We start from the raw sequence: 27,050 nt of genomic DNA on the forward strand, positions 1-27,050 counted from the left end.
CTATGATATACTCAGGGCTTTAAGTAGTCCGGATCTCACCGGTGCTGAGCACTGGCAGTTTATTGAGGAAGGGCTCGAAACGGGTCTCTATCGGGCTCTGTTTTGTGCCCTGGCACAGGCGGTCCATTTTTTCTGGTCTGCAGTGTCAGCAGGCACATCGATGTGCGCTGCTCACACTGCTCACTTCTCACTAATGTAGAAGTTACAGCATGACGTCATGACAGGTAAGCATTGTAGGGGAAGGGAAATCCTTTAAAGAGAGTCATTTTCTCTCTGGATTTCCCTTCTCTTTTTGAAACTCAGGAGCAGCAACACTTTGGTGGAGTCACAGGGGCTTTAAGTGGAAGCTTTTCAATATTATATAAAAGCCATAGTTGCTGCTTATCTATCTTATGCAACTAACAACCAGTGACAAATCCAAGAGTCCTGACTTGTCGTAGGTATGATGTTACTTGGTGTATCATATATCTGGATGTAATGACAGAAACAGCAAAATACAAGTTGGGCGGCAGCCTATGCTAAGAACAGATTTTTAGCGTATGTGTTTCTAAGCCACACTTTTTTTTATTTTTTTTTTATTTCCATTTCAGTAAAAAGTGCAGCATTTACAGATAACCAATTCCACTTACTGCAAGTTGCCATTATAAATTCACCGGCAACACAATATATGAGTCAAGCTGAGCAGTGTGTCACATGTGACCCGAGTCTTACATAGTTGACCTCCTTAACTGCAATCTGCGGGACCATATCAGGATGTGTGGTGATATAGAACAGTCATCGCACCAGGACCGTGTCAAATGGTCGGTGAGGGGGCTGCGCCTGTGTCAGTGGTGTTGGCTTGCCTCAGGAGATATGACTGGAGGGGGGCCCAGATGTCTCGGAGGCGGGAAGATGGTCAGAGGAGTTTGGCGTAGGTGGTTAGCTGTTCCTGCCAATAGATTAAATCATTCAGCCACACTTTGAATTTAGGCAATCTCCCCCGTCCCCACCTGCAGGCCACCCGTCGTTTAGCGAGCAGTAGTGCCAGAGAGACGTATTTTCTCAAGGAGGTGGCCAGTGCCTCGGTATAGCCTAGTAGTGTGACCAGAGGGTCTTCGGGGATATGCAGTCCAGTCATGCGGTCAAGCGCACCCAACACCTCCATCCAGTAACTACGAATGGCGGGACAGTCCCAGGTTAAGTGTCTGAAGTCGGCACCCTCCCTCCCACACCGATCGCAACAGTCAGCGTCACGAAGGTGGAGGCGCATCAGGCGCGGGAGTGTGATAGAGACGGTGTAGGTAGTGATAATGGATGATGCGTAGTCTACTATTAGCGGATATTTTCCCGGTTTGCTGACAGCAATAGGACCACTGGTCATCAGTGATGGGAAAGTCTAGTTCTGCTTCCCAACGAGCTCTAGCCTGGGGAGGATCATATTCGCATTCAGTTAGGGTGGTACGATAAAGCATTGATATGGCATGTGCGGGGTGTCCTTCTGAAGGAGAGTGTGTAGAGGGGCAAGTGTAGGAGGTTCCTGTGGGAAGCTTGGTGTGAGAGTCCTAACGGCCTGCTTCAGTCGAATATAGTAAAAGGGTTCTAAAGGGGTGGGGGGGTGGTACCAAAGAAGTCCTCACTATTGCGGAATATACCGATGATGTAGAGCTGACCCCATGTATGAAAAGCCACACCTTTAATTACATTGGCCATGCCTCTTTGAGAGACCCTACCCCCCCTGTTTTTTCATCCCACTTAAAGCTCTGAATATACTTGACCCATAAACTGCTCCAAATTTTATAATCCTAGGCAAATATTTTTTTTTTCATTGAGTCACATTTTTCTTCCTTATCAAATATGAGAGCACCTTCAAATATGTGAGCTCAGCATGTCTGTCGTACTAAAACTCCTATGTTTGATTTAATGAACTAAACTTTTACACCATGTATAACAAAAATCTAGACCACATAAAAGGTACACATGAACCCTCACTTGCCTCCTGGTTCATTGTCATCAGGGCGGGGGCAGGAATGTTTCTGAGTTCATGTTTAAAAACTCTCACTTTCAGTAGATATATTTTTGAAGCATGTTGCATTTCCAGACGGCACATTTCCATTGAAATGGCCACAAACTTTCCCACTGACATGCAGTTTTACTGATGAACTATACAGTGTACAAATGACAATGTGTAAATTTGGTTTCTGCAAATATTTATCATTTGCACATCATCAAGTAAAACGTTCTAATTTGTTTTGATTCTATTAAAATATTTGTTTTCCATTACCAATCATTTTTTTTTTAAAGTGCTTTCCTAACTACTGAAATATATTTTGAAGTATTTTGCAGTTCATTTTTAATATATTAAAAAACATTTTAGAAAGTAACTGACACCCTTTAGCCTTCCATTGCACAAGGCATTATTGTCAAGACAGTTCACTTTGTTTTTCTTTCTCCGACTGCAAATTTAATGGTTTTTGTAAACGATCTCCAGGGTAAAATAAGTAATAATCGGTAAAAAGACATAAACTGGCGTCTGATGTCTGTCTTTGGACGTACAGCAAATGTAACAAGACTTAAAGGCATCATTATTATTATTTCACTTTCCTAATTATAATGCCTGTTCTTTGTCAACTGGAGTCTCTGGCCATTCTGGGCTAGTAGTCTATGATAAATGCTCACCTTGATAGAATTTGACTTGCCATAGCAAGTGGGCGAGTAGATATCTCAAGGCCTGGGTGGTTTATATATTGGTTGTTAATGTAAGATCTCTCTGTGGTTGGTGGTTTTCTGTGTAGAGGGAAGGGAGTGTTCCACTTGAGCGCTTCAATGAGAGATTTCTAGATCTTGCAACGAGGGGCTCTTTGGCTGGGATGTAGCCATCGGTGGTGCAGCCAATGCAATGGCACCGGGGCACCTAGGTGTAGGGGGCCATCCGTGATCTCCACTGGTAAGTTTTAGAAGCCACCTGATCTAATTTTCGAATTTGGTGCGAGTGTCTGCATGGGGTATCACTGCATGTTTAGCGTTGGGAGTGGGATAAGGCATGGAGAGGAAAGCAAAAGTCAGGCCCACCACCCCAGGCAGGCACTGGAACCAAATTCAGAGGCTTTCTTCCGCATTGCCAGTCCTAGTGTCTAAAGCAGTTACAGACTGTCTCACTGACAAAGGGAAAATCATACACAAACTATGCATGCCTCTGACTGTGAAGAGAATCCGCCATGCACACCTTTTATTTGCTGATTCCCTGTCACTCAAAGTCTGAAGCTGTAAGGAAGAGCTTCAGACACTGAGAGACCAGAAAAAAGGAGCCTGGGTAGGGCAATGCCCAAAGCCACAATGGAAGAGCCGCCACTGCTTCTCTGCTCATATCCCCTCCTGTTGCAGCACCAGGATCAAATGTATAATCTCCAAGGTGTCTAGAGGCATAGCTACCAGCTGTGCAACAGATGCGGTGGCACTGCAGCCCTGAGGTGTTAGGGGTCCACTGTATCCCTGTTATTAATGTCTTCACCCACCAAAACAGGACGGAGGGTCCCTTTGACTTGCTTGCATGGGTCTCTTATGCCCCCTTGCTGTGCCGCGTCACTTTGGTATCACACAAGCAAAGGCAATGGTTTGTTTTCTTTACTGGTAGTCAATGCTTCAGTGGTGGCCCTGGTCATTTGAAGCTGTGCTTAAATTGCCTCTGTTACGAATTTGTTTCCTCAGCATGTTTTTATGCCCAGCTTTCTGAACCTACTTCCAGAAACATTAGGTTGGTTACACTAGAATTCATAACAGCTGCCTACGACATTCAGTGGTACTTGCGGGTCTTAGTAGCCCCTTATTATAGGAGGCTGGAAGTGGATTTTACTGCAGATGTGCCCAAGAGCTCTCTAGTGGATTATAAGAGGAGCATGTTTCAGATGGAAGGTTCTCAAGGAGTGTTACACAGAGATTCAAGCCTCTTCATGTGAGATGCAAAGGCTTCTGACTGATACTGACAGGAACACTGCAGATGTCACTCCATCATTCAGAGCTGGATGAGCTAGGAAAGCAGCTCGAATATTAAGCACTGTGTGAACTCCCAGTGACTATTGATGCGACCAAATGAAGAACTGAAGGAAGTTTGATTTCATGCTGCATGCCTCAACTGGTGACACCGATGGTTTGCTTAGTTTCCTTACTGTGGTGAAGAGAAACATGGAAAGAGTAAATGCTTACATGAGTGTCTGATTGCACAAGACACAGAAGGATATCCTGATTCAAAGAGCAAACTACATACTTTTATATAATACAAAACTGCAAAACCTCTTCACATACTACTACAAAACTTAATGTGGGGCGAGCACTCGTTAATTTAGCAAATGCATTTTTATAATATGTTCCTTAAACAAAGCTGACTTCTAAGTCCCATTATAGTCTTTTCACCAAGTCTCCAAAGCAGCATGCTTTGTTTCGAATGTGACTGCAGGGTTTCACCGGATCCTTAGAGTTGTTGGAAGCTGCTATCTGCATTAAAGGTGATACTGTATGTGTTATCTACTGACCAGGTTGCTCGGATCTTTCTTTTAAATGAAAAGATGGCTTTTAAAATCACCTTAAAACTCAATGGCTGTGTGCTAAAATAGACAAGGCCTACCTTAATGTGTGTTACGTGAATATTGAAACTCGATGCTATGTGACACAGGTATTGTAATCCCAATAAATTGGAAATCATAGCCAGAGTTTCAACTTAGCTAAAAGACAGACACATTCATTATACCTTTAAAATGTAAATTACACATTAAGAAACTAAACAACATTGTAAGCACAAATCGTCTCCAGCGAACAGTCCACTGCTACCCAAAATATACAGTGTACCAACTCATCACAATCCCTTTGAGGCTCATAATCAGGGGGTTTAAACAACAGGAATCATAATCCCCTGTCATGTCAAACAAAGATCAGTGTTATCCTGTAGGAAGGGATCTAGCTACTGATCCTCCATAGAAAAATCCAAACTGGTGCTCTGCTGAAGGCGATCACTACAGTGACCAGACGACTCTGTCTGTAAAGTGTGGGCCACAATTCCTTCTCACCTGTCATCCAGTGAGCAGGATGGACTGGACTAGACTGTTAGCATTGTTTACTATTGCAAACAGTATTACAGTTACAACAGCAATAAGACCATTAATACATAGTATGGGAAGCTACAATAAACATGAAAACACTTGTATCAATATATGCGTTACAGTTTTTGCAGCAAATGTTCAAGAAAGAGAGCAGTTCTTGTCATAGTTCACAGTGAGGGCATTCCAGAACCGTGACAGTCTTATATCTAGATATGGGTAAGGGCTAGCAAGCTCAGTTCAACAGCTTTGTTACCAGGATGGGCAGATCTTGATAATGAATGGTGTCAGACTGGACTCTGCCCATCAGAGAGCATAGGATGTCAATCCACCAACACCACATAGACCGTCTGTGAGCTCTGAATCCAGCTATAAAGCATGAATTCCAGGTGTTTGAAATCTGCAGAGCTAAACAGGGTCAGAAGTTTCCTAGGTGTAGCTCAGTGATACTAATTCATCACCCAGGCTGATTATGGCCCAGGTGCAACATTACATTGGTTGGAGACTTGTGGATACCTTGAATAGGATAACGTGGGGGAGTGAACAAATATTACATAGGTACACGGAGAGTGTACTCATCAGGAATTCTCACCACTCAGCTCACCTGTATTCGCAAAGGTGATTCGTGGGTAATTTTCGGTAAGGAAGTATAGGGGGCTTCCTGTGCTCTGAACCCGTTTCTTGGGAGTATTTTAGTTGGTTGCACACATACATATATTCAAGGGCAAAAGATGAGCACGTCACCAGAGATTCTACAGAGATGCAGGATTATTGGCAGTGCAGAGGGACTGGGCAGGGCTCAGTTCCTTAGAGTCCACACAGTTTTGTTTAAGATGAAGGTCTTCAAACTGCTTGAGTCAGTCTCCAGTTGATGTGGTTAGTCTGTTATCTTGGAGCAGCGGTCCATTGCATATCAGTTCAGGTGCAACTTGAGAGTTTGAAATTGCAGCCACCCAGGGAGGATTGGGTTTTCCTGCATTTGAAAAAGTGCATATGTTGCCTACCAAATGTCTTGCCGTACTTCCAGAATACACTGCAGGTAGTCATGCCTATGCATCACCATACATAAGATACCTGCACAAGAACTGTGGCGAGTGATTAAGTATCCCACTCAGAAACTCCTAGGGCATGTAGAAAGAAGAGGGTCAGCTTACATTGTCCATCCTTTGGGTACCTTTCATCCTTCATCTAATGCGCAACATTAATAGAAAACTCCATGTGTTCTGATAGCCGCATCATTATCCCCATCATGCATAATGACTGTAAATATTATCATTCTATAAAATTGAAAAAAGGAACAAATAAGTCCCAGTTACCATGCTTCACTGGACATTGATTTACATGGTGAGAGTAGGTAAATCCCTTGGTTGCAGTTAATGCATCCCAAAACTAAGCATGTGCTGCCACATTCCAGGACCTGCATAAGGGGATTGAAGAGGGGTACCTTAGAATAAATCGGCTTTATTTAAGGTTTCTGCTGGTCCTAGGGTCACCAAAAGTGTCAGTGTGGAGCAGTTGATTTCCAGTTTGGTGGTCCCTTAGACTCGGTCCTCCACAAGCTTAGCCAAAAATGTTAAATACAGGGGGGAATCTTTGGTGATAAAGGGAAAATGACTTATAGGGCAAAGGTTCACCAATGCAATAACTTCCACATTTTACTGTGTTATTCTCTGAAATAATGCAAAGGGGCTGGTTTTGGGCCAATAAAAAGTGAAGCCAGGTGTAAGGAATTTGAAAGTCCTTTAACAGTATCCATCGGTGAGATCAGCATTAATACGTAACCATTTTCTCTTCAGTGGCGATCGGTCTGCTGTGCATGGGAGGGTACCTGATATGGAGAAACTGGAAACGGAAGAACACGAAAAGCATGAATTTCGATAATCCAGTGTACAGAAAGACCACGGAAGAAGAGGAAGATGAAGATGAAATCCATATTGGTAGAACGACACAGATTGGACATGTATACCCAGCAGTAAGTCTTCAGCATCACCACTATAATTGATTATTTTAAATAGCAGAGAGATGTTGTTTACCGTCCAAAATGATGGCCTGAATTAACCTTATCTTAATTTTTTGAATTTCTTGACTACAGAATATCAAGGAAAATCATTTGATCTATTCAAGTTATCATTTAATTATCAAGCCTTAAGACTAATAGTACATACAACCTGATATTCACATACAACATACAAAATATGCTTTAACAAAAAGAACAGAGAGGTCGTAGTCAATATTGTTTGTAAGGTTGTCTTGTCACCATCTACAACCTTGTCTAAACTTTGACCAGTTTTTGCTGTGCATACATGTTTATATTCGGTAGAGCCAGGTGAAGCATAAGCGTTACATTTGAGGGCATTTTACACATAGTTAGAATTTTTTTGTTAAACTAAAATAAAAAATGCGCCTAATAAAACTAAATCTCTGAACCACATTCCCATTGTTATGAAAAACCTCACTTACAGGAAACTTTGTTTTGCCTGAAAACGCCCCAAGTTCAAAATCGATTTGTTCAGATGTAGGCAGAAGAGTAAGCAGGGATCACATATGTGACTCAATGCCCTAATCCATTTTAAGAAATCCTTGTTTTCAGGGTTCTTAAAACTATTGACTCATAAACACCCCTTTCAGTCTCAAACTCCTTCAATGAAGCATGGCCTTTATATATGGTTTGCACATATTTTGCTCCTTAGCGTATTGCATACAAATGACACCAGGGTCATGAAGCATATGAATTTTACACTGTTTGCTACTTAGATAGTAATATTTTGCCTTAAAAGTAGTCATTTTTTTTTAAAAAGAGCAACATTTTTGTTGTTCGAACATTAGTTTGTAAGTAGCACAAGCAGTGAAAAATCAATTTACTCTGTTTGTTATACTAGTGCTAAACATCCTGTATAATGTGCAGAGCTAAAATAGTGTACAGTGGACATGCTCCATTTTTTTGCACACATGCAACATTTTATGTCATACGGATTTGTATTGTCAAATAGTTGGATGTTGAGTTTACTTTATTTGTATTAGTTTCAAAGAGAACTATCAGATACCTTCATTTTTGGTCAAGAATAACCAATATAATCTTGCAATCATTAAAATGAATTTCAGTACAAAAGGGAACCCTCTCACACAGTCCTTTCTGAAATGGAAGTCAAAATCCTTAAGTGGGCAAGGTTGCAGACTGTATCCATGTTCCCTCTGTCGGATAGCCATTGGGCAAGGTGCAGCTGAAGCCACTGGGTTTGGCGGGAAATGCTCTGAGCCGGAAAAGTCAAATGTTTGCTCCTAAGGAATGCCTCTCATTGGCTGGATACCTTCGGCGCCTTCACCTGGTCAAGATTTCTTTGTTCAGTCTCTATCTAGCCCGGTCGTTTTAAGAAGCCTGAAAGGATTTTTTCATAAATGTATGACATTCACAACACAGTTGTGCCTTTGTGGCCATTCCCAGATATGTTAGTAAAGGCTGCTTGGTAATGTTAAAGAAGGCAGGGACCCTCAATCCTCTTGCACTGTTGTGATCATATCAGTAAGTCCTGAAGGTTGATTCCCAAGTCTTTTTCCCCAAGGGTATCTGTGCCTTACTCCTGAAACTTACAATTAAGGTGCACCTCGATTGGAAGTGAGACACAAGTACTCACTGGAAAACTTTTGTGAATGCAGCTCCTGTGCCTATGTTACAGACAGAGTGCACTGACCCTTTCTGGGCTGTGCGGTACCTTTAACTGGGTGCAGACCATGTCAGTACGCCATATCACAATTAATGCGCTGTTCCCAGTGCTTCCGGAAAGTCGCTGTCACTAAATCTGATTTCTTTACTGCAGTGTTCACTGTGCAGTGTTTACTGTTTCCAAATTAATGCACAATCAATATTCCAGTGTACAGTGGCAAAAAAGCTTGAATGGCATTACTTGGGTCCCTTTAAAATGTAAGCAAGAAGGTCTAGTCAGATAAAGTTTACTTCTGATAGATGTACCTTTTTATTTTTATTTGAAAGTTTTAAATGACACAGACAATATGTAGAAAAAGGGCTCCTGGAATGTGTTTGAATGCAAAAGGGGGACAACCTTTTGTTTACCTAGTACTTGGGCAGTGGTGCTGCAAGTCAGAAAGACCACTTTCAAGGTAACAGCCCCCCTCTCCAGGGCCTCAGAGGTATGCTCTGCGGGGCACAGTGGAGGCTGCCCACTCTTCTTGGGTTTGTCAGTGGCGTAGCAAGGGGGGCGGTCCACCCTCGGCAGCAGCTTTTTGGGGGCTGCGACATTTCACGTGAGCATTTTCGCCAAACGTAAGTTAAGTGGTTTTCTTTTTTTAATTTTATGCTCCCTCGTAGTCGTCTGTCGACTACCGCTACCCCCAACACGCTCTTACCTGCAGCAGCCGTCACTGACCAGCAAACTCAGGGACCGCCGCGGGCGGCAAAAGCTCTAGCTACGCCACTGTGGTTCCCAGCTCAGATTCAGCCTTTCAGAGTATCACTCATAACAGGTTACACTAATGCAAGAATTCTTTACCACATACCTGCGCTACAACAGTTTGTCACACAGTTTACAGACCTGCAATGAGCTGTGCAGCAATTTGTGACTTTGCACCAGGTATTAACATTTATTTACCAGCGTGAGCTCAGTGACGGCTGGCAACATTTAGCTGCTCCCGGTGCCTGGAGCCCAGCTGGATTTTCTGAGGTCAAGGAAAGGTGGTTGTCATGGTTACATGTCACCGTCTGTGACGCGCACTAGGTCAGTTCGTTTGTAAACATGGAGGCTTTTAGTTCTACTTTTTAATATTACAGGCAGGAGTGCACATCTCGGAATGCAAAACAACACTGGATGAGCTATTTGTGCCTGACACTGGGCATCTTGAGAGCTCTATGCACTTCAACAGGTAGCATCATTTTCAGGCCCCTATGAAGTTTAATCAATGAAAATGTTATTCTGCTGAAACTGAAGTTTAGTCTGTAGTTGCCTGGTTCACTGAGAAGCCCAGTCAACTAGAGTTCTGAGGTGTGATGCAAGAGAGGGTCCCTTATGAGACAGGGCAACACGAATGTCTACAGTCCCTTCTATAATACCAAAGTGCTCCTGGTGTGCATAAATTGGGTCTACATGTCCCTTGCACCCTGGAATGCTTTTGATAATTCATCCCCTGGTGTCTTACCTAACCATAGAACTGCATCCACTCAATGGCGGCTCGCAGAGGGAGTGCTGCGAGGCGGTAGGGCGAGGTGGTGAAGGGTGAGGGGGGTAGTGGAGTCAGACATGCGACGGCATGGAGTAAAGTAAGTAAATAAATAAATAAAACTATTTACCTTGCGCTTACTGCATCGCCAAATCGGCTTAATTGTTCTTGCAAATTCAGGTTATACTTCTAACTTCTCAAACGTTTTACTTCTCTTTTTACCATCCGATGTCTTGAGTCTTACAGTGCCTCCTAGTTAAACTAAGCTAATGGTAGCTTCACGGCACTCGCAGAGACCAACATCCACTCATATCACCACCAACCGAGGGTATCTCAAGACCCTTTTTATATCTGACTAGGGAATCAAGGAATAAAACTATTATTATGATATCTTATAGTCAGTTTTAATATCACTGTCTGTCTGCACCTTCTTTGGATCCTTTTCTTTTCCTTTCTTTAATTGTTTGTATTGTCTACCCCTCCCTATTGCTCCGCCTCTATCATTGGGTTGCACAGAGGCATTCAGGAGCAGGCCTATGATGAAGCATGCCACAACTTGTTGTGGGTGAGGGCAGTTTTTAAAAAAGTGTTTGTGCTCTCTTTGCTACTACACATTATATACGTAAAATAATTCTTGGAACTGTTTTTCACCTTACCTCCTTTTGTGCTTTTTTCTTCCTAGTTAAATACCTACATTATATATAGGCTGTGGGGTTTTAGGTTTAAACTTATAATAACTGATAAAACCCCTCTGAAAGAAAAATAGCCCTCACCGGTGAAAACATATAAACACTGAAAAAACACCTGCACAACCACAAACTAAATGCCATTCAAAGAAAGGGGAAAAGAAAGTGAAAGAGTCATTTTGTTTTTACTGAAGGGGTCAATAAAATGTAACTTTGTTATACAAGATAGCAGTAAGAAAGACTGGCTAACATTATTCTGCTTGAGTTTTGTTCTTTAGGGATGCCGCTAAAATATTGTTTCTTCTTCCTTTTACTTTTTTCAGTTGTATGGCCTTTGGTCTAAAGATGCAGGGTTTAATTTCACGTTTTAGGTTTAGTTTAATTATTTTATAAACTGTAGAGAATCAGGACATATCAAACTCACATTTGATATTTTGGCTGCATTTGATTCTTTCACTGATAGGTAAAACGGCTAGTTTCATAAAAATCTTTCCTAATGTGTGTCATCACATTTGCCCACAGAGAATGGGTAAAAACCCTTAATACATCAGACCATAGTTTCTAGTGGGTCAGTATTGATAGTAGGTGAATTGCCAACACCTCAGGCTTTAAACATTAAATGCAAGGTATAATGACAAGTATATATATCACCAAGCATCTGGGATAGTGGTGAAAACGTGACACCCGACTTTTGGAAAACATGGAACACAGTGTCACTTGTTATGCTCTGCAAAAAAGGTTCTTTCCAAGTACAACAAAGATTGGAGTGATATTGTTTGTATTTATAGTGATTCAGCTACGTATATAAAACATTTGTGTGATGACCTGTCAAAATTGATACCCGAGCTGAAGTGATTCCCTGTAGGAGATCCTTTCCACTTGTTAGATGGTATTCTGAAAGCATCTTTACAATCTTCAGAGTTAATGAGGGATGCTATTGACTTTTTAGTCCATTCTGGTGCACTGTTTTCTTATGCCCAGGAACTTAAACGCAAATATTTATCATTTTGTGCTTTATGTGGCATCAAAGAAAGAGTCATCCCAACTGTGCCCCTTAGCTGACGGTTCTCAGCCCAAGGGGATATGAATACTGAGAGGGCCTTTTCACAGAAGTTTACATGGGAAGGAAAGCGCGAGCGCACATGACTAAAGACTCACTGAAGAAGTATTGTATGGTGTACTACAATAAGATTAATTTGCCAAAATCTCTTTGGACCTCATAAACACTATATGTACACTGTCTATATACCATGTTCTTTCAGTGCAGAAAGCAAGCAATGATAAAAGCAAAACGTTCCATACACACCGGAAAAACACTTTTTCTGTTGTTTTTAGTGGCGTAAAAATGTGTAACCACTGATAACAACTGTTTTATAAGATATTGAAAACACTGACAAAACCCCACCAGAATTTACCAAAAATAGAAACTGAAAACTGGACAGCCTAATTATATATATAGTTAATGTAAAATACTGTTGTGCAAGGTTGTTTCTTAAAGGAGAGAAGCGCTTCTAGAGGTCCATATTTTGGAAAGAAATTCTAAAACATAACTGTGATACTAAGAATATAAGTACGCATAGATAGGCTTGTTTGCTACGGAGTGCAACATTTCATACAAAATATTTTACTTTGAGAGTTTAAAAGGACAGAGATGGAAAAATGGTGTTTCCATATTTCCATCCATTCCTTGCACGATAAAATTACTATTTGTTAGAGGTTTTTTTAATCAAAGTTCAGAATCTCTTTCAAATCAGTGTACATTAAAATGTGAATATGATTGAGACAATTTTGCTGCAGATGGTGTATAATGCTGTATAATTCCCTTTTCGTGCCACATGATGTGGTCAACCTTGCTGCTTAATTTAGTCTCCCAGTGCCACATAATTCTAGTTGCCTTTCTTACACTCACCTTGAATTGTAAACAGGTCTTAGGAACATTCTAACATTGGGTGTACCTACAGCCACTGTACCCATTAAGCTGCGCGCATGCGTGCCCACGCACCTCTGTTGCCATGAGCATGCAGTGCCGTGTGTGGAGCGCACACACACAGCACATAATCCCGCAAGAGCATTTGAGCCGCTGCTTTTAATGAAGCGAGCAGCGCGAAAAACGGTTATTTCCTGGGTGGAATAAACAAATTTGAAACGAAGACGAGGGAGTCGCAGGTAAGTCTTGCGGCAGCCTGGGGAATTATGGAGGGCACTTGCTTTATTCTTTTGTACCTAGAGCGCGCTGTGGGGCATATTGTGTGCTTTTGTTTAAGTATTCATGTTAATTGCAGCGCCCGTCACGAGCTGCGATTAACATGAATACTTTAAACAAAAGCTCACAATCTGCCCACAGCAGCGCTTTAGTAACAAAAGAAATTCAGCAAGTCTACAAACACAGCGTGTAAAGCACACGCCCTGTTTGTAGACTCGCTGAATTTCTCTTCTTAACAGAGCTGGGCTGCGGGGTGCTTGTGTGACTTTGTTAAAGTTTTCTTGTTAATTGCAGCTCCTGACGGGCACTGCAATTAACCTCAAAACTTTAGCAAAGTCACACAATCACCCCACAGCCCTGCGCTATTAAAAAAGATATGCAACAACTCTACAAACTCGGCATGTGAAGCACACCCCTATTTGTAGACTTGCTGAATTTCTCTTAATAGAGCACATCTTGGGGATGATTGTGTGACGTATTCAACTTTTCTGTGCTGGGCATAGTGTGCCACTCGACCTTTATTTTCCTGTTTCTGTCATTGCACCAGATTTATGATACAAATGGTTCCGGAAGAAAACATTGTCTACGGTGTTCATTCTCATTCACTCTCTCGCTCCCTCTCTTACTACGGCTTATGCCTTTCCCCGGCTGGCGCTTATAAACTTTATTGTGCCACTGTTGAGTCATGCCTGTTTACCTTATCTGAGGTCCTCCAGTAAGTAACTCCTGCAGAAGGCAATTACAGCTACGGAACTTGAACCGAAATACCCTGCGGCTGAGAGTGCAACTCTCTTCATAAGGGCAGCTCTGAGTTGTACTCGTCTGGTGCTTTGAGATTATGCACACAGGGTTTAATCATATCTGAATATTAAGCGCCCTTTATTCTTTACACTCACATTCCAATCCACTCGGGTTACAACTGCTTAATCCCCAAACGAAGATATATGTCCAGTCTGACACAATATTATGTTACGCCTAAGTCAGCATCATTTTTCTTTATCCAGGGCTTTAAGTGGGATGAAAAAACTGGGGGTATCATAAAGGGGCGTGGCCAATGTAATTAAGGGCATGGCTTAAAAACACCTAAACTAAAAAAAATCTGTGTTTAGCATAGTGTGCCGCCCGATTTGTATTTTGCTGTTTCTGTCATTACACCGAGCTATGATACAAGTAACATCATACCTACCATACCTCGGACAATTGGCTTTGTTAGTGGTTGTTAGTTGCACAAGATAAATAAGCAGCAACTATGGCTTGTATATAATATTGAAAAAGCTTCTACCTAAAGCCCTGGTGACACCACCACGATGTTGCTGCCCCTGAGTTTCAAAAAGTGAAGGGAAATCCAGAGAGAAAATGACTCTTTGAAGGATTTCCCTTCCCCTACAACGCTCACCTGGCATGACGTCATACATAACTTCTCTACTAGTGAGAAGTGAGCAGTGTGAGCACGCGCACATCAATGTGCCTGCTGTCACTGCAGTCTGGAAAAAAAGAGGACCGCCTGTGTGCCACGGCACAAAACAGAGCCCGATAGAGACCGGTTTTGAGACCCCCTTTAAAAAACTGCTGGTGCTCAGCACCGGTGAGATCCGGCCCACTTAAAGCCCTGAATGTAGTGTCCATCATAAGTCACCCACTGTTAGCTAGGAACATCACACAATCAAATTGTGAGGAAGGGCACTTTAGGTGCTGATTAACAAAGAGTCTAAATCTAGCAAGTAGCACATGAGACCTGGCACCACATGTGAGATTTGGAGACTACCAGAAGGAAATGACACAAAAAAGGGTACTTTCTCGGTGGAAGCCAAAAGCTGCGGGAAGCGTTGGGTCTTCCATTCAGGGGGGGTCACTATGGGGGGGTTACTCTGGATAGACTCCGTGCCAGTGCAAGACTTGTCCATTCATAGCACTTGCAGCACCTGCAGGAAGTGGTTTGGAGAGTGTTGTAGGAAATGAGCACGTGTTAGTGAAGAGAATACTCCCGACAGATGGATCAGTCATTTACACACTGCATCTTGGCAAGATTCAAAATCTTGGCAAGGCATAACCAGCCTTCCACCCTTCTTAGTTCGTTCAAGTGAGCACGGTTACATAGAGCGTGCGTTTAGAAATGACAAGATGGCGAAAAAGTCTCCTTTAAAACCCCAACGTCAATATGCAGAGATGCTACTTCTGAAGCCTTGCCATATCACACTCGCTGTCTTCTATGACATATCTTTTGTCCTTTTTTCTTCCACTCCTCAGCTGCTCTCGCCGTTTCCTTTTCTTCTTTTTCCTCTTCCTCATTTCTGGCCCGCTCCACGTTTACCCACTCTCCCCTTCTCCACCATCCCATTCTTGTCTCCATTTCCCTCTCGCTGCCTGTTCTTTGCTTTCTCTCTTACCGGTTTTCCATTCTCCGTTCTCCCTCCCAGTTCTCCAGACCCTCTGGCCTGCCTTTCTCTTTCCGCCCATCTCTTACCAATTTCTCCCTTACCCCCTTCTCCATTTCACATCTTTGCGCCATTACTTTTTTTCCTCCTTTGTTCCGCTCTCCCCCTTTCTCCACCACTAAATCTTTTTTCTCACTAGTATCCTCTCATTTTCCTTCTGGCTGCTATGTTACAATTTTTAAAACACATATTAATATCCCTGAATATTAGATGGAAGCACATTTAGAATTAGGACCAGCATGCCTCTGCGGTGTTGGTGACCTGGCTTGAAAGAACATGAAAAAGCTGAAATTGAATCATAAATCAAAAGCTGTTCTGATCAGGGGCCCCAGAAATAAGTTTGGCCCAGGGCCCTCAAAATCCTTAAGACATCCTGGTTCCTTTCCTAAAGTTTTCATGTTAATCGCAGCACCCATCATGAGCTGCAATTAACAAGAAAACCTTAACAAATGACCACAATCACCACGCAGCCCAGCCCTATTAAGAAAAGAAATGCAGCAGCGTAGCTGCCAAGGTTTCAAATTGCAATGTGGGACGTATTCTTAATTTCACTGTAATTATTAGTGCCATTTGAACAGGGCAGGCTTTAGTTCTGGTGGCGCCTGGTGTGACAAGGTTTGTTGGCACCCCAATGACCACCTCCGCCACTGATACTCTCATTAACAACCTTTAATAGTGCCCCTCAAGTCTCCATAACCCCTCTCTCTTTCATATTTATTTTGTTATTCGCGCCACTCATACCAGTGAAAGGTGTTAATCACTTTGCATTGCATACAAATTACACAGAAACACTGAATCATAGTGTGTAAATCAATGTATAGGAAATGTTACATCAGACAGAGGAATACATTTCTCTTCATAAAAGAGCTGGGCTGCGGGCGATTGGTTTTTCAAGCAAAAGTTTGGAGTGATATCTGGTGCTGCACACACGCGCAGTCTGGTTCCTATCGCCCATAGCCATGGCTGCAGCTCACAGAGACCCTACACTGCCGCACACAGAGGAAAAAAATTAGAGGGAACATTGCCTACAGCTAATGGGAGCCAGCGATAAGACGCAGACTTCAGCAACTGCCCCTATCCTGGCGACACGCTTAATCTTGTTAAAAATTTCAGGTCTACATCTGTGGGAAACTGCATCCCACTGAGACTGGGACTGCTGAAACTTTACTCAGGGCTAGGGTGACCAGATTTCCCGGTTTCCCCGGATGGCCCGGTTTTTGGAGCAGTGTCCCGACACTTAGCTGCAAATTAAAGAAATGTCCCAGTTTTTGTGTAGTGCCTGGGTTAAACAGATAAATGTCCCGGTTTTTAAATGGTGTCTCGCTCGGTGCGCCTGCTTTACTTGTCACAGGTGATGAGACTGGTCTCTATTGGGCTATCCATTTTTGTCCTCACAGAGGGAAAAAAAGCTTACTGCTGCAGCAGTACCACCAGTCACTGCTTTTAAAGAGACCCGTTATAGTTCTTTCACAGTCTGTCTCTTCATTCCAGAACTGAGGCATTTTCAATGTTATGTACAGCGAAGCCAAAATTGTGGCTTATTTCTCTTTTGCAGCTAACAACCGTCGAAAAAGCCAATAGTCCATGCTTGTTCTAGGTGTGATACTGCTCGTTATATTGTTTATCTGGATACAATGACAGAAGCAGCAAATTTCTTGGGCGGGACGCAATGCTAAGTACCGATTTTTTTTAGCTTATGTATTTTGAGCCATGTCCCCAATTACATCGGCCATGCCCCTTGAGAGACCCCCCTCCCCCCCTGTTTTTTCATCCCACTTAAAGCCATGGGTACTTCTGTCAGTCCTACTTCTATGTCTATGACACCTGTCCCGGTTTTTTATTTTGAGAATCTGGTCACCCTACCCAGGGTGACAAAATGAACTCCGTGGTACTAAGACTGGATTATGGTGTTTATTTAAATTCAGAGTTAAATTGTAGCAAGCCAAATATTACAAATGTTTTCCTTCACATTAATGTTCCTTAAAAGGTGAAGCAATAATCGTGCCCTGTGCTAACCTCCGCACTTCCCAAGGCGTGAGTATTATTGTGACCTCTGCTAATTTACACGGAGGTGCTGTTTAACCACATGACTAACGAGGCCAGGCAAAAACACACGGCTAAATTAATACTACTTCGTCGAGTAGTTACGTTGGTAATTGGAACAAAGGGTGCCTTCTCCTTTTGTCTCTTAAGGAAGGTCCTGATTACGAGTGCCCTTTGCTGGATGCAATGAGTATTGCACTCGATAAAATCTAACAACCTTGGTAAATTCTGGGCCTTTTTTCCTGTTAAATTCCGGCAACAATGACCTGTAAAGACGTAGCAGGATGTGAAATTGATCACACTCGTTAATTACGGGGGTTGATAAACTTTGCACCACTTGATTGTAATTGTTGTGTTCTAGTGTTTCTGACGCCAGCTACGCTGAGTTCGCGTAGCGTGGCCCCACGTGACCCTTGGTAATAAATAGGGTCCAGCCACGGACGTACGCCAGTTGGCGGCGACGTGCGGACCACGAAACCATACCCAATGTGTCCGAGTCATTATTACAGCCACGTGGGCCGATAAGTAATAGCCCCCGAGTGAACCATACTCCCCAGCGATAGACCCCGATCAGCAGGTCCCCTCGCAGTGCCCGACACAACAGCTGGCGACGAGGGTGGGCGTGCCCTCGCTGTGTGTGTGTCGTGTTTTCTCGTCGGGGCGGCTGCGAGCCCCCACACCGGCTTGCGGTGCTCGTGCCCCTGGGGTCCGCTCGCTGAGCGGCCACACCCTCATCTGCCCAGCTGGAGGACGTCACTTGAAGGTGAGCTGCTCTGCCCCGCGATCCCGCTCGGCCCATCAGCGTGCACGCACTCGCGTGCGAGAATCGGCGCTGGAAGGGGTGAGCCGCGCCCACGCTCCACACTCGTGCAGAAGACTGTCGGGCCCTCCGGCCCCGAACCAGGCGCACGGTAGAGGCTCACACGAGCATCTGTCCACGCCCCTTTTTACCGCGGCCACGCCCCCTTTTCATCGCGTGTGCCGCGAAAGGAAACAGATGCCGGCATAAGTATTGCCCAGGCCCTGAGAGCACGTGGAGGAGTGCGGGCAAGCAGTACTGGGCCAGGAAGACACAGTGTGCCAGAACAGGTGCAGTCTGGTCGTGTGTCAGCGCCCAAACACGGCAAGAGTACACAGGGATCACAAGCACAACCTCGGTAGCACCAAACACAATCAGTGGAAGGTGAGGAGGCACAGTGGTGAGCCACATAGCGGCAACACAGGGAAGAAAGCCCCCACGCAGCGCGCTGAGAGCGAGAGGTCCCTAACTTAGGGTGCTACACGACACCAGCTCACAGGCCAGCCAAGAAAGCGGACAGCATTTCACAGGGTCACAGCGGCCCTCCTCAGTGCACCAGGTCAAGACATGGCCAACATACCCCCCATTGAGCCATTCATCGTGGAAGGTTCACCATCGTCACTGGGCCCAAAGTGGAAGGACTGGGTGGACCGCCTCATAATATTCTTTGAGGCAACCAAAGTGCACAAAGATCAAAAACGCGCCATGGTTCTTCACTTAGGAGGAAAAGATGTCCACAACATAGCTAAAACGTTAGTGGAAGTGCCCCCAAAGAATCACATCTCGCTCATCAATGCCCTGAATGCTCACTTTGAGCCCATGGCCAACCAGGACTATGAGAGATTCATATTCCGACAGGCGAGACAGCTACCGGAGGAATCGCTAGACACGTATCACGCCAGGTTGAAGAACTTAGCGTCGACCTGTGGATTTGCAGACACCACAGAAGAGATACGGGGTCAAATCATCCAGGGCTGTGCCTCTGCCAAACTCAGAGAACGCATTCTGGAGGAATCGGGCAAACCGCTAGTGGCCATTTTGACTCTAGGACGCACCAAAGAGCTTTCGAAAGCCCGAGCGGACCATATGGAAGCGGCGCTCCAGACGCCTGTCAAAGCGGAGCCAGTCAACAAAGTGGCCGTGAGATCCCCGACGAAATGGAACAAGAAAAGCGCAGGAACCACAATGGGAACCATGCCAAAGACATGTGGATACTGCGGGGGACAACCCCATGCCACTCCGACAGAATGCCCTGCCAGAGGGAAACGGTGCTCCGGGTGTGGGCGCCTCAACCACTTCGAGAAGGTCTGTCGCTCCAAGAAGTTTCGGAAACCCAGACAGGTGGTGAATGCAGTGCCAGACGGAGACCCCAGTCAAAGTGATATGGACGATGACGAGGAGGAGGAGAGAACAGTACACAGGGTACACATGATTGGCCCCGCTGTCCAAAGAGCCAGGCGGCTGCCCCAGTGAGGCACCCGGGTAGGTGCACAAGAAGTAATGGCCGTAGTGGACACGGGAGCAACCATCAACCTCATGGCCTCTTCTCTACATCAAACGCTGGATCCCCCACCAATACTTTGTCCCTCTGCCATCTCCGTGTTCGCATATGGACAGGACACACCTCTCAAGATCCGAGGAAAGTTCAAAACATCCATCTCACACGGGGACAAGTCCATCACCACCAACGTCTTCGTCTCAGAAGATGGGCAAGGCATGCTACTAGGGTGCCGAGCAGCGGAAGACCTGGGCGTAGTCACATTCGCCGTTGGGGTACACCAAGAGTCCATCCAGCAGCTCATAGCGGAATTTGCTGACGTATTCATGAGAATCGGGAGATTCACAGGAAAGAAGGTACATCTCCACATTGATCCGACTGTTCAGCCTGTGGCCCTGAGACATCGCCGAATTGCATTCCACCTAAGGCCCTCCGTTGAAGAAGAACTTAAGAAGTTAGAAGCGGCCGGAATAATAGAGAAGGTAACGGGCCCAACCCCCTGGGTGTCGCCCATAGTGGTCACAAGGAAGCCCAAGCAGCCGGGAGCAGTGCGGATATGCGTGGACATGCGCCTTCCCAGCGCCGCAATCAAGCGAGAAGGCCATATAATGCCCACCATTGACGACCTCATAGGGGAAATGGCAGGAGCCAGCTGGTTCTCCAAGCTAGACCTGCGGTCTGGTTCCCACCAGCTGGTGCTTGATGAGGAATCACGCTACATTACGACGTTCTCGACACATGTGGGTCTCCGCCGGTACACCCGCCTTAGTTTTGGAGTATCCAGCGCGGCCGAAGTCTTCCAAAACGTCATCCTAGAACTCATTGCAGACATACCTGGCGTGATCAACGTCAGTGATGATATCATGATTCATGCCCGGACAATTCATGAGCACAACAACCGACTAACCCAAGTGCTCCGAAGACTGCGGGAGGCCGGCCTCATGTTGCATAGAGTAAAGTGCGAATTCCTAAAACGGAAGCTACAATTCTTTGGATACACGTTCTCAGTCGAGGGAGTCAAACCCGATCCAGATAAGGTGAAAGATATCAAGGAGGCGGCCCCCCCACCACGGTCACTGAAGTCCGAAGCTTCCTCGGAATGGTGAATTACTGCGGGAGGTTCATCCGCGACCTGGCCAACCTGACACTGCCGCTAAGAGAACTTACCAAAGATGCCACTCCATGGCAATGGGGACCAGAGCAGACCAAAGCATTCCGAGCAATCAAGGAAGCCCTCTCAGAAGCCACCACCCTGGCCTTTTTCGATCCCAGGAAGCTGACGCTCGTAGCGGTGGATGCTGGTCCCGTGGGGTTGGGAGCTGTTCTGATGCAACGACAGCGGGCTGACGAAGACTGGACCCCCGTGGCTTTTGCCAGTAGGTCCCTCACGGAAACAGAACAAAGATACTCTCAAATAGAGAAGGAGGCAATAGCCATCCATTGGGGGTGCCTCCACTTCCATTTGTATGTATATGGAAAGCCCTTCGTAGTGATCACAGACCACAAGCCATTGGTCGCCCTGTTCTCCGGGACCTCCACGAAGCCTCCGCCCCGCATAGAGAAATGGATGCTCCAACTTCAAGACTACAACTGCCGGGTGGAGTACCAGCCTGGTTCCAGAAACCCAGCTGACTACCTGTCACGCCATCCACGAGCGGCCACTCCGGAAGAAATGGAGGACGCGGCTGACACTGAGGCCTACGTGAGGTGCGTCACTGCCAGGTCATGTCCATTGCCTTTGTCCCTGGAGGCCATCGCTGAAGCCACCCGACAGGACGACTGTCTACAGAGAGCTCGGACAGCCCTTCAGAGTGGGAACTGGCAAGGAAGAATGGAAGGTGCTGACCCCGGAGGCGCAGCGTATAATGCAGTCTCTTCACCATGTAAGAGAGGAGCTCAACGAGGACAACACGGGATGTCTGCTACGAGGGCACCGGCTGGTGATACCGTCCTCCCTGGCAGCTCAAGTAGTGCAACTAGCCCATGTAGGCCACCAAGGGATGGTCAAAACCAAATCCCGACTGCGCACCAAGGTCTGGTTTCCAAAAATGGATGACCTCGTGGAGGCCGATGTGAGAACCTGCGACGCCTGTCAGGTTGCGGGGGAAGGACCGCTGGCGGCGCCAATCATCGTGGAACCCCGGCCACAATCCCCCTGGGAGTGCGTTAGCCTTGACTTCGGCAGTCTTCTGGACGGTCGACACACCATGGTAGCCATTGATGATCACTCCAAGTACCCGGAAGTCGAAATAATACACACCACGAGTGCCAGCGAGGTGATCCCCAAACTGGAGAAAGTAATAGCCACACATGGACTGATGCGTGAATTAAAGACGGACAACGGCCCTCCGTTTCAAGGACAAGAGTTCGCCAACTATCTCCGGGCGTTGGGCATCCAACACCGAAGGATAACTCCCAGATGGCCACAAGACAACGGCGAAGTGGAGCACTTCATGCGAACAATCAACAAAGTCATTCGGATCGCACACGAAAAGAGACAATCACTGGAACTGGCCATATTTGCATTCTTGAGGAGCTATAGACAAACACCCCACACCACAACCGGTGTTGCTCCGGGACACCTTCTCATGGGACGAGTAGTTTCTGACTCCATTCCTCACCATCCCAGGTGGCTGCCGAATTTGTCCGATGAAGGACAGATCGAAGCTTGATGACAGCGATCCTATGCCAAGTCAGTAAGCGTAGGAGATCCCAAGTGCCACAAATCGCAAGAGGAGACCGAGTTCTACTCAAGAATCACGCCACTAGTGGAAAGTTCCATCTGCCCTATGAAACACGGCCATGGACAGTGATCAATGTGAAAGGATCTAGAGTTATTGCCGCGCGAGGCAGAGAGACCGTGACTCGCAACGTGTCTCACTTCAAGAAATACCATGAGGGCGGAGTCACAAGTACTCCCCCCTACTTCTCCAGAAGCAGTGGAGTCCCAATGCCCCGAGCCGAGATCACAGGTGTCACCACCACGAGACATGACACCTGATGAGCAGGACCTGAACTCTGCCCGTGGGGACAGCCATGGCCCGGACGGGCCTGGAGGGCTTGGCCTGGCGTGCAACGAGAGCGATCCGGAAAGTCCCAACGGTGAAGCAGCATCCCCGGCTGGGGGTGACAGCACGCCAAAGAGAGGATCGTCCCAGTATCCGCTGAGAAGAAACCCAGCGCCATCCTGTCGTCTCTGAGATCATCTCATGTAAGACTGTTCTGGTGTGTGAGCTGTGATGGGATGCCTGATGCTCCCGGTAGCGGGGAATTGAGAGACTTGAGTTGACTATTGAATTGAAGTCATCTTTGTGGTTATATTTGTTTTTCTTTTGGTTGGGGAGGAATGTTGTGTTCTAGTGTTTCTAACGCCAGCTACGCTGAGTTCGCATAGCGTGGCCCCACGTGACCCTTGGTAATAAATAGGGTCCAGCCACCGACGTACGCCAGTTGGCGGCGACGTGGGGACCACGAAACCATACCCAAAGTGTCCTAGTCATTATCACAGCCACGCGGGCCGATAAGTAAAAGCCCCCGAGTGAACCATACTCCCCAGCGATAGACCCTGATCAGCAGGTCCCCTCGCAGTGCCCGACACAACAGTAATCTCTGTGTAAACAGGTGCATGTGCCTAAAGCGCTGTTATTAGAACAATTGTAATCAGGTCTTAAGGGTGTTGCAGACAAGATACAAATATTGATTTTACTGATAAATTAGAAGAGGACCTACAGCAAAAGGGAATGTAGCAAAGTAGTACAATACTTAAAAATGTATATCATGGTTTTGAATAACGCGTTGTTGCAAAAAAGCACAGAAAAAGTCACCCCTGCTAATGCTGCCTATGGTCTAATATTTGATCAGATCTCTGTATGTTTGTGCTGCATCAGAACATTCATACCCCCTGCAGACTTCGCCTTACTAACAGCAGCGTTAAGACTTTCCCCTAAACTACAAAAAAGTACCCGCGATTCTTGAAGCGCCTGGATACACTCACGGTTGAGAAAGCTTACAAATCCACCTTACATTTCATATATAGATCATTGCACATAATAAGGTCGACATGTGCGTGACCTTAAAAAATGTCCCGCGCCTGGAGTTCTTGCTGCGTGCCCTTCAGATGCTGCTCATCACAGATTGCCGTATGCATTAACTTCCACCTGTCCCTTTACCACAGAAGTTGTAAATTGGGAGAGTTACTTGATGAGTACCAGCGTGTGATAGCGTGTTGTAAGCTTCAAGGTGTGAGAGTGCACTGCCCATCAGCCAATTCTTTAAAGAAACCATTCTGTGAACTGTTTCAAGCTAAGAAAATAAAGATGAAATGGCATGAGGAGATTTATAACTCATGTTGTTGAGCATGGCCTGTCTTCTCTTTAAACCACATTAGGCTGTAGCATTACTGACGTTGTTGACAGCGATGTTGTTGACGTTGTTGTTGACGATGAGGTTGTTGACGTTACCACTACTACTATCTTTATCATTCATAATCATTAAGGCCCTGGGAAGGGCATTGCAAAAGTTTCAGATGAATATATGGATCAGTGAACTTAAGACCAACCTCAAGACGCCCACAACCAAGACAGAACGACACGCTCAAGATGCCCACAACCACGACAGAATGACACGCAACCTCAGAAGTTAGTACGGGGCCTGCCAGGTCAACCGTGAGAGATATGAGCGCACTACTATTATAGGAGTTGCCACTGAATGTGAGTGCCACAAAATGCTGCAACCCTTCCACCTTTTCCCGGAAGATTGCAAAAAGCCCAAAGTGCTACAAAAGAAAGTTTTCAACCACCTTTTTTTGAACTCCAAGCACATACTCCGACTCACCTTCTGCCGAGTATTCCACTGACCACGGTAGACAATCTAGGGGCCAAATAAAGTTTGGGGTCACAAAAGCTCTAGAAGGCGTGGGGAGTCTCACCTTATACTGATGGCTTTCTGGCACAGTTATCGCTGTCCAGAACCACGATGCGAGGCATGGAGGACAGAGACGGAGTAAATCAACAATGTCCCCCACCCAAGAATGACACCCACTGGGGATCCAGGCAATTGGTTTTTAGAAACAAACCTCTGCTTTAGGGGGTTTGTTTCAACAAAATGCTAAATGGCCCACAACATCATGGTGGCCTACCCGGCATTCAGTTTTTCCTAAAATGCTACTGCTACACAATAATGCCCACAACATGGCAGGTATCTTTATATATGACAGAGTGTCCTCCTTTGAGGGGGCAGGAGTAGCGCCTAAGAGGTGTGTAAATACCCCAGGACTTAGGCAACAGCCCCAGCAACCCCTTGTTTTTTTTTTGTTTTTTTTGGGAGGAGGAGGTGGGGAGGATTGGTGGGGACAGGATGCCTCTTAATTACTTATAGCCACGAGCCGCGCCCCCACCTCACACAGTGGAAAATATTTGTAAGTTGGCAGGTCTGAGTTTTCCTAGATTGATACTTTTGCTTCCTATTAACACAGTTCTCTCTCTGCCAGCTCTAGACCCCCCACACAGTGCATTGTTGTTCTTCTTATTCTGCTCACCAACATTGTTCAAATTCATGTGCTCTCTGCTGGCATAATGTGGTTGTATCATTTCTGGAACCTTAAGGATGTAGAATTTTAAAGGCAGATCAAACTACTCACCAAAGAACCATAAGTTATTTTAGTTCAAAGGATTCGTTCAGTTCGACAGTACATTCATACTGTCCCAGTAGCAGTCACAAGAATCATATATACATCTCTGTGGATAAACTGTAGGCTTAGGCAGAAAGGAGAAGGAGGGATGAACTTATGTGGGGAGAAACCAAGTTTGAGGGGGGAAGGGTAGCGAGAGGAAGACAGACTGCACATGAATGCATGACAGTATTTAAAGCTGAGGAATAAGTTCTGCCTGTTAGACATTTCCTTGGCAAGATGAGGCGAGTAGTGAACATAATTAGTGTACATATGTAGGGCTACGCTCCCTCATCAGCCTTGCCTTAGGGACTCCCCACAGATAAACGAAAGACTCCGTAAAGGTATCCTTCTGTCGCACTCTTGGTGGTAGGCCAACCTCAACGCTCTCTCAGGGAGCATTAGGGGGGAAACAAGGAAACAAGAAGGTGTGTGAGGGCTAAAGTAAGTTCAAACAATATAAGATCATAAAAATGAAAAAAAGATATTACCAACTTACCTCAAAACTGTACAAAGAAAAATGGCAAAGAAGAATGGGGAAAACAGTCTTTAGAGGGCTAATAATGTCCTATTTTACACACCTGAAAATTGTGTAAACGTTAAGCATGAATGGCATAAACATTAAACAGTCACTTTAGGACATGAAGCACCTAATCACTATCTAAACAATTTAAATGTGCAGGAGAAGCAAACTCAGAAAAAAAAGTATTTTATATGAAGTGTCCATAGGAAAGACTCAGCATACCAAGACTATTTAAAAGGTAGTTTCAATGCCCTGGAGTATTATCACCAAGGCCTGTAGATGGAATGAAACTTCTTTTAGTTGCTATCTTAAACTCTGTGATGCTGCTGTCTTCCACTTCAGGATGATGACACATAGCCTAGGAACTTTGTAGCTCCTAAAGAAAGTTCCTAGCCTCAGTGAGCCTTTTTTGCCAGCCTGAAGTTGGCTTAGTAATGCCTGAACACTGCCGTACTACCTGTGTTTTTCAGGCTAGCAGGAAATGGCCAAGCCAGGGTCCCACATATTAACCACTCCCATCACATCTCTCTCTCTCTCTCTCAGTCGTTGTGTACTTGTGGTATCTGGACTTCTATGTTATGCCTTCCCTCTCTGTGGAATACTCATGTGATGCAATCCTCATGTGATGTCACTTCATAGAATGTTGGGAGTCCAATAGCTACAGTTGGCTGGGCTGAGCAGCATGCTGGCTGCTCCTGGTGGGGTCTCACTGTGGCCTTGTTCCTATCTACTTATAATCTTGTAACCATCCTGAAATAAACCATCTTTAAACTACATGATCATTTGTGGACTTGATAATTACATTTGTACTCAGCCAGGCACAGATTGATGACAGATATGTCCTCAATTTACAAGCATGTTACTGTAGTCTCTGGCTTCTCCTTTCTATTTGGTTGCCCCTGCGATCAAGGCACAGAAACCTCAAGGCACTTGGGTCTCCCACAGCAGGCATGCAGGGCT

At 45.3% G+C, this 27,050-nt stretch overlaps 1 protein-coding gene across 1 annotated transcript in view; it reads left to right on the plus strand.

Annotated features, from left to right (window-relative positions):
• The window catches only part of LRP8 (LDL receptor related protein 8), a 1,087,241-nt gene that overhangs the window by 1,054,618 nt on the left and 5,573 nt on the right, over positions 1 to 27,050 (plus strand). The window contains exon 18 of the mRNA XM_078670496.1: positions 6,863 to 7,038. Coding sequence (XP_078526622.1) covers positions 6,863 to 7,038 — 176 coding nt within the window. The remainder of the gene's footprint in view (positions 1 to 6,862; positions 7,039 to 27,050) is intronic.

Source organism: Lissotriton helveticus, chromosome 1_2, assembly GCF_964261635.1.
Source record: "Lissotriton helveticus chromosome 1_2, aLisHel1.1, whole genome shotgun sequence".
NCBI classification, from domain to species: domain Eukaryota; kingdom Metazoa; phylum Chordata; class Amphibia; order Caudata; family Salamandridae; genus Lissotriton; species Lissotriton helveticus.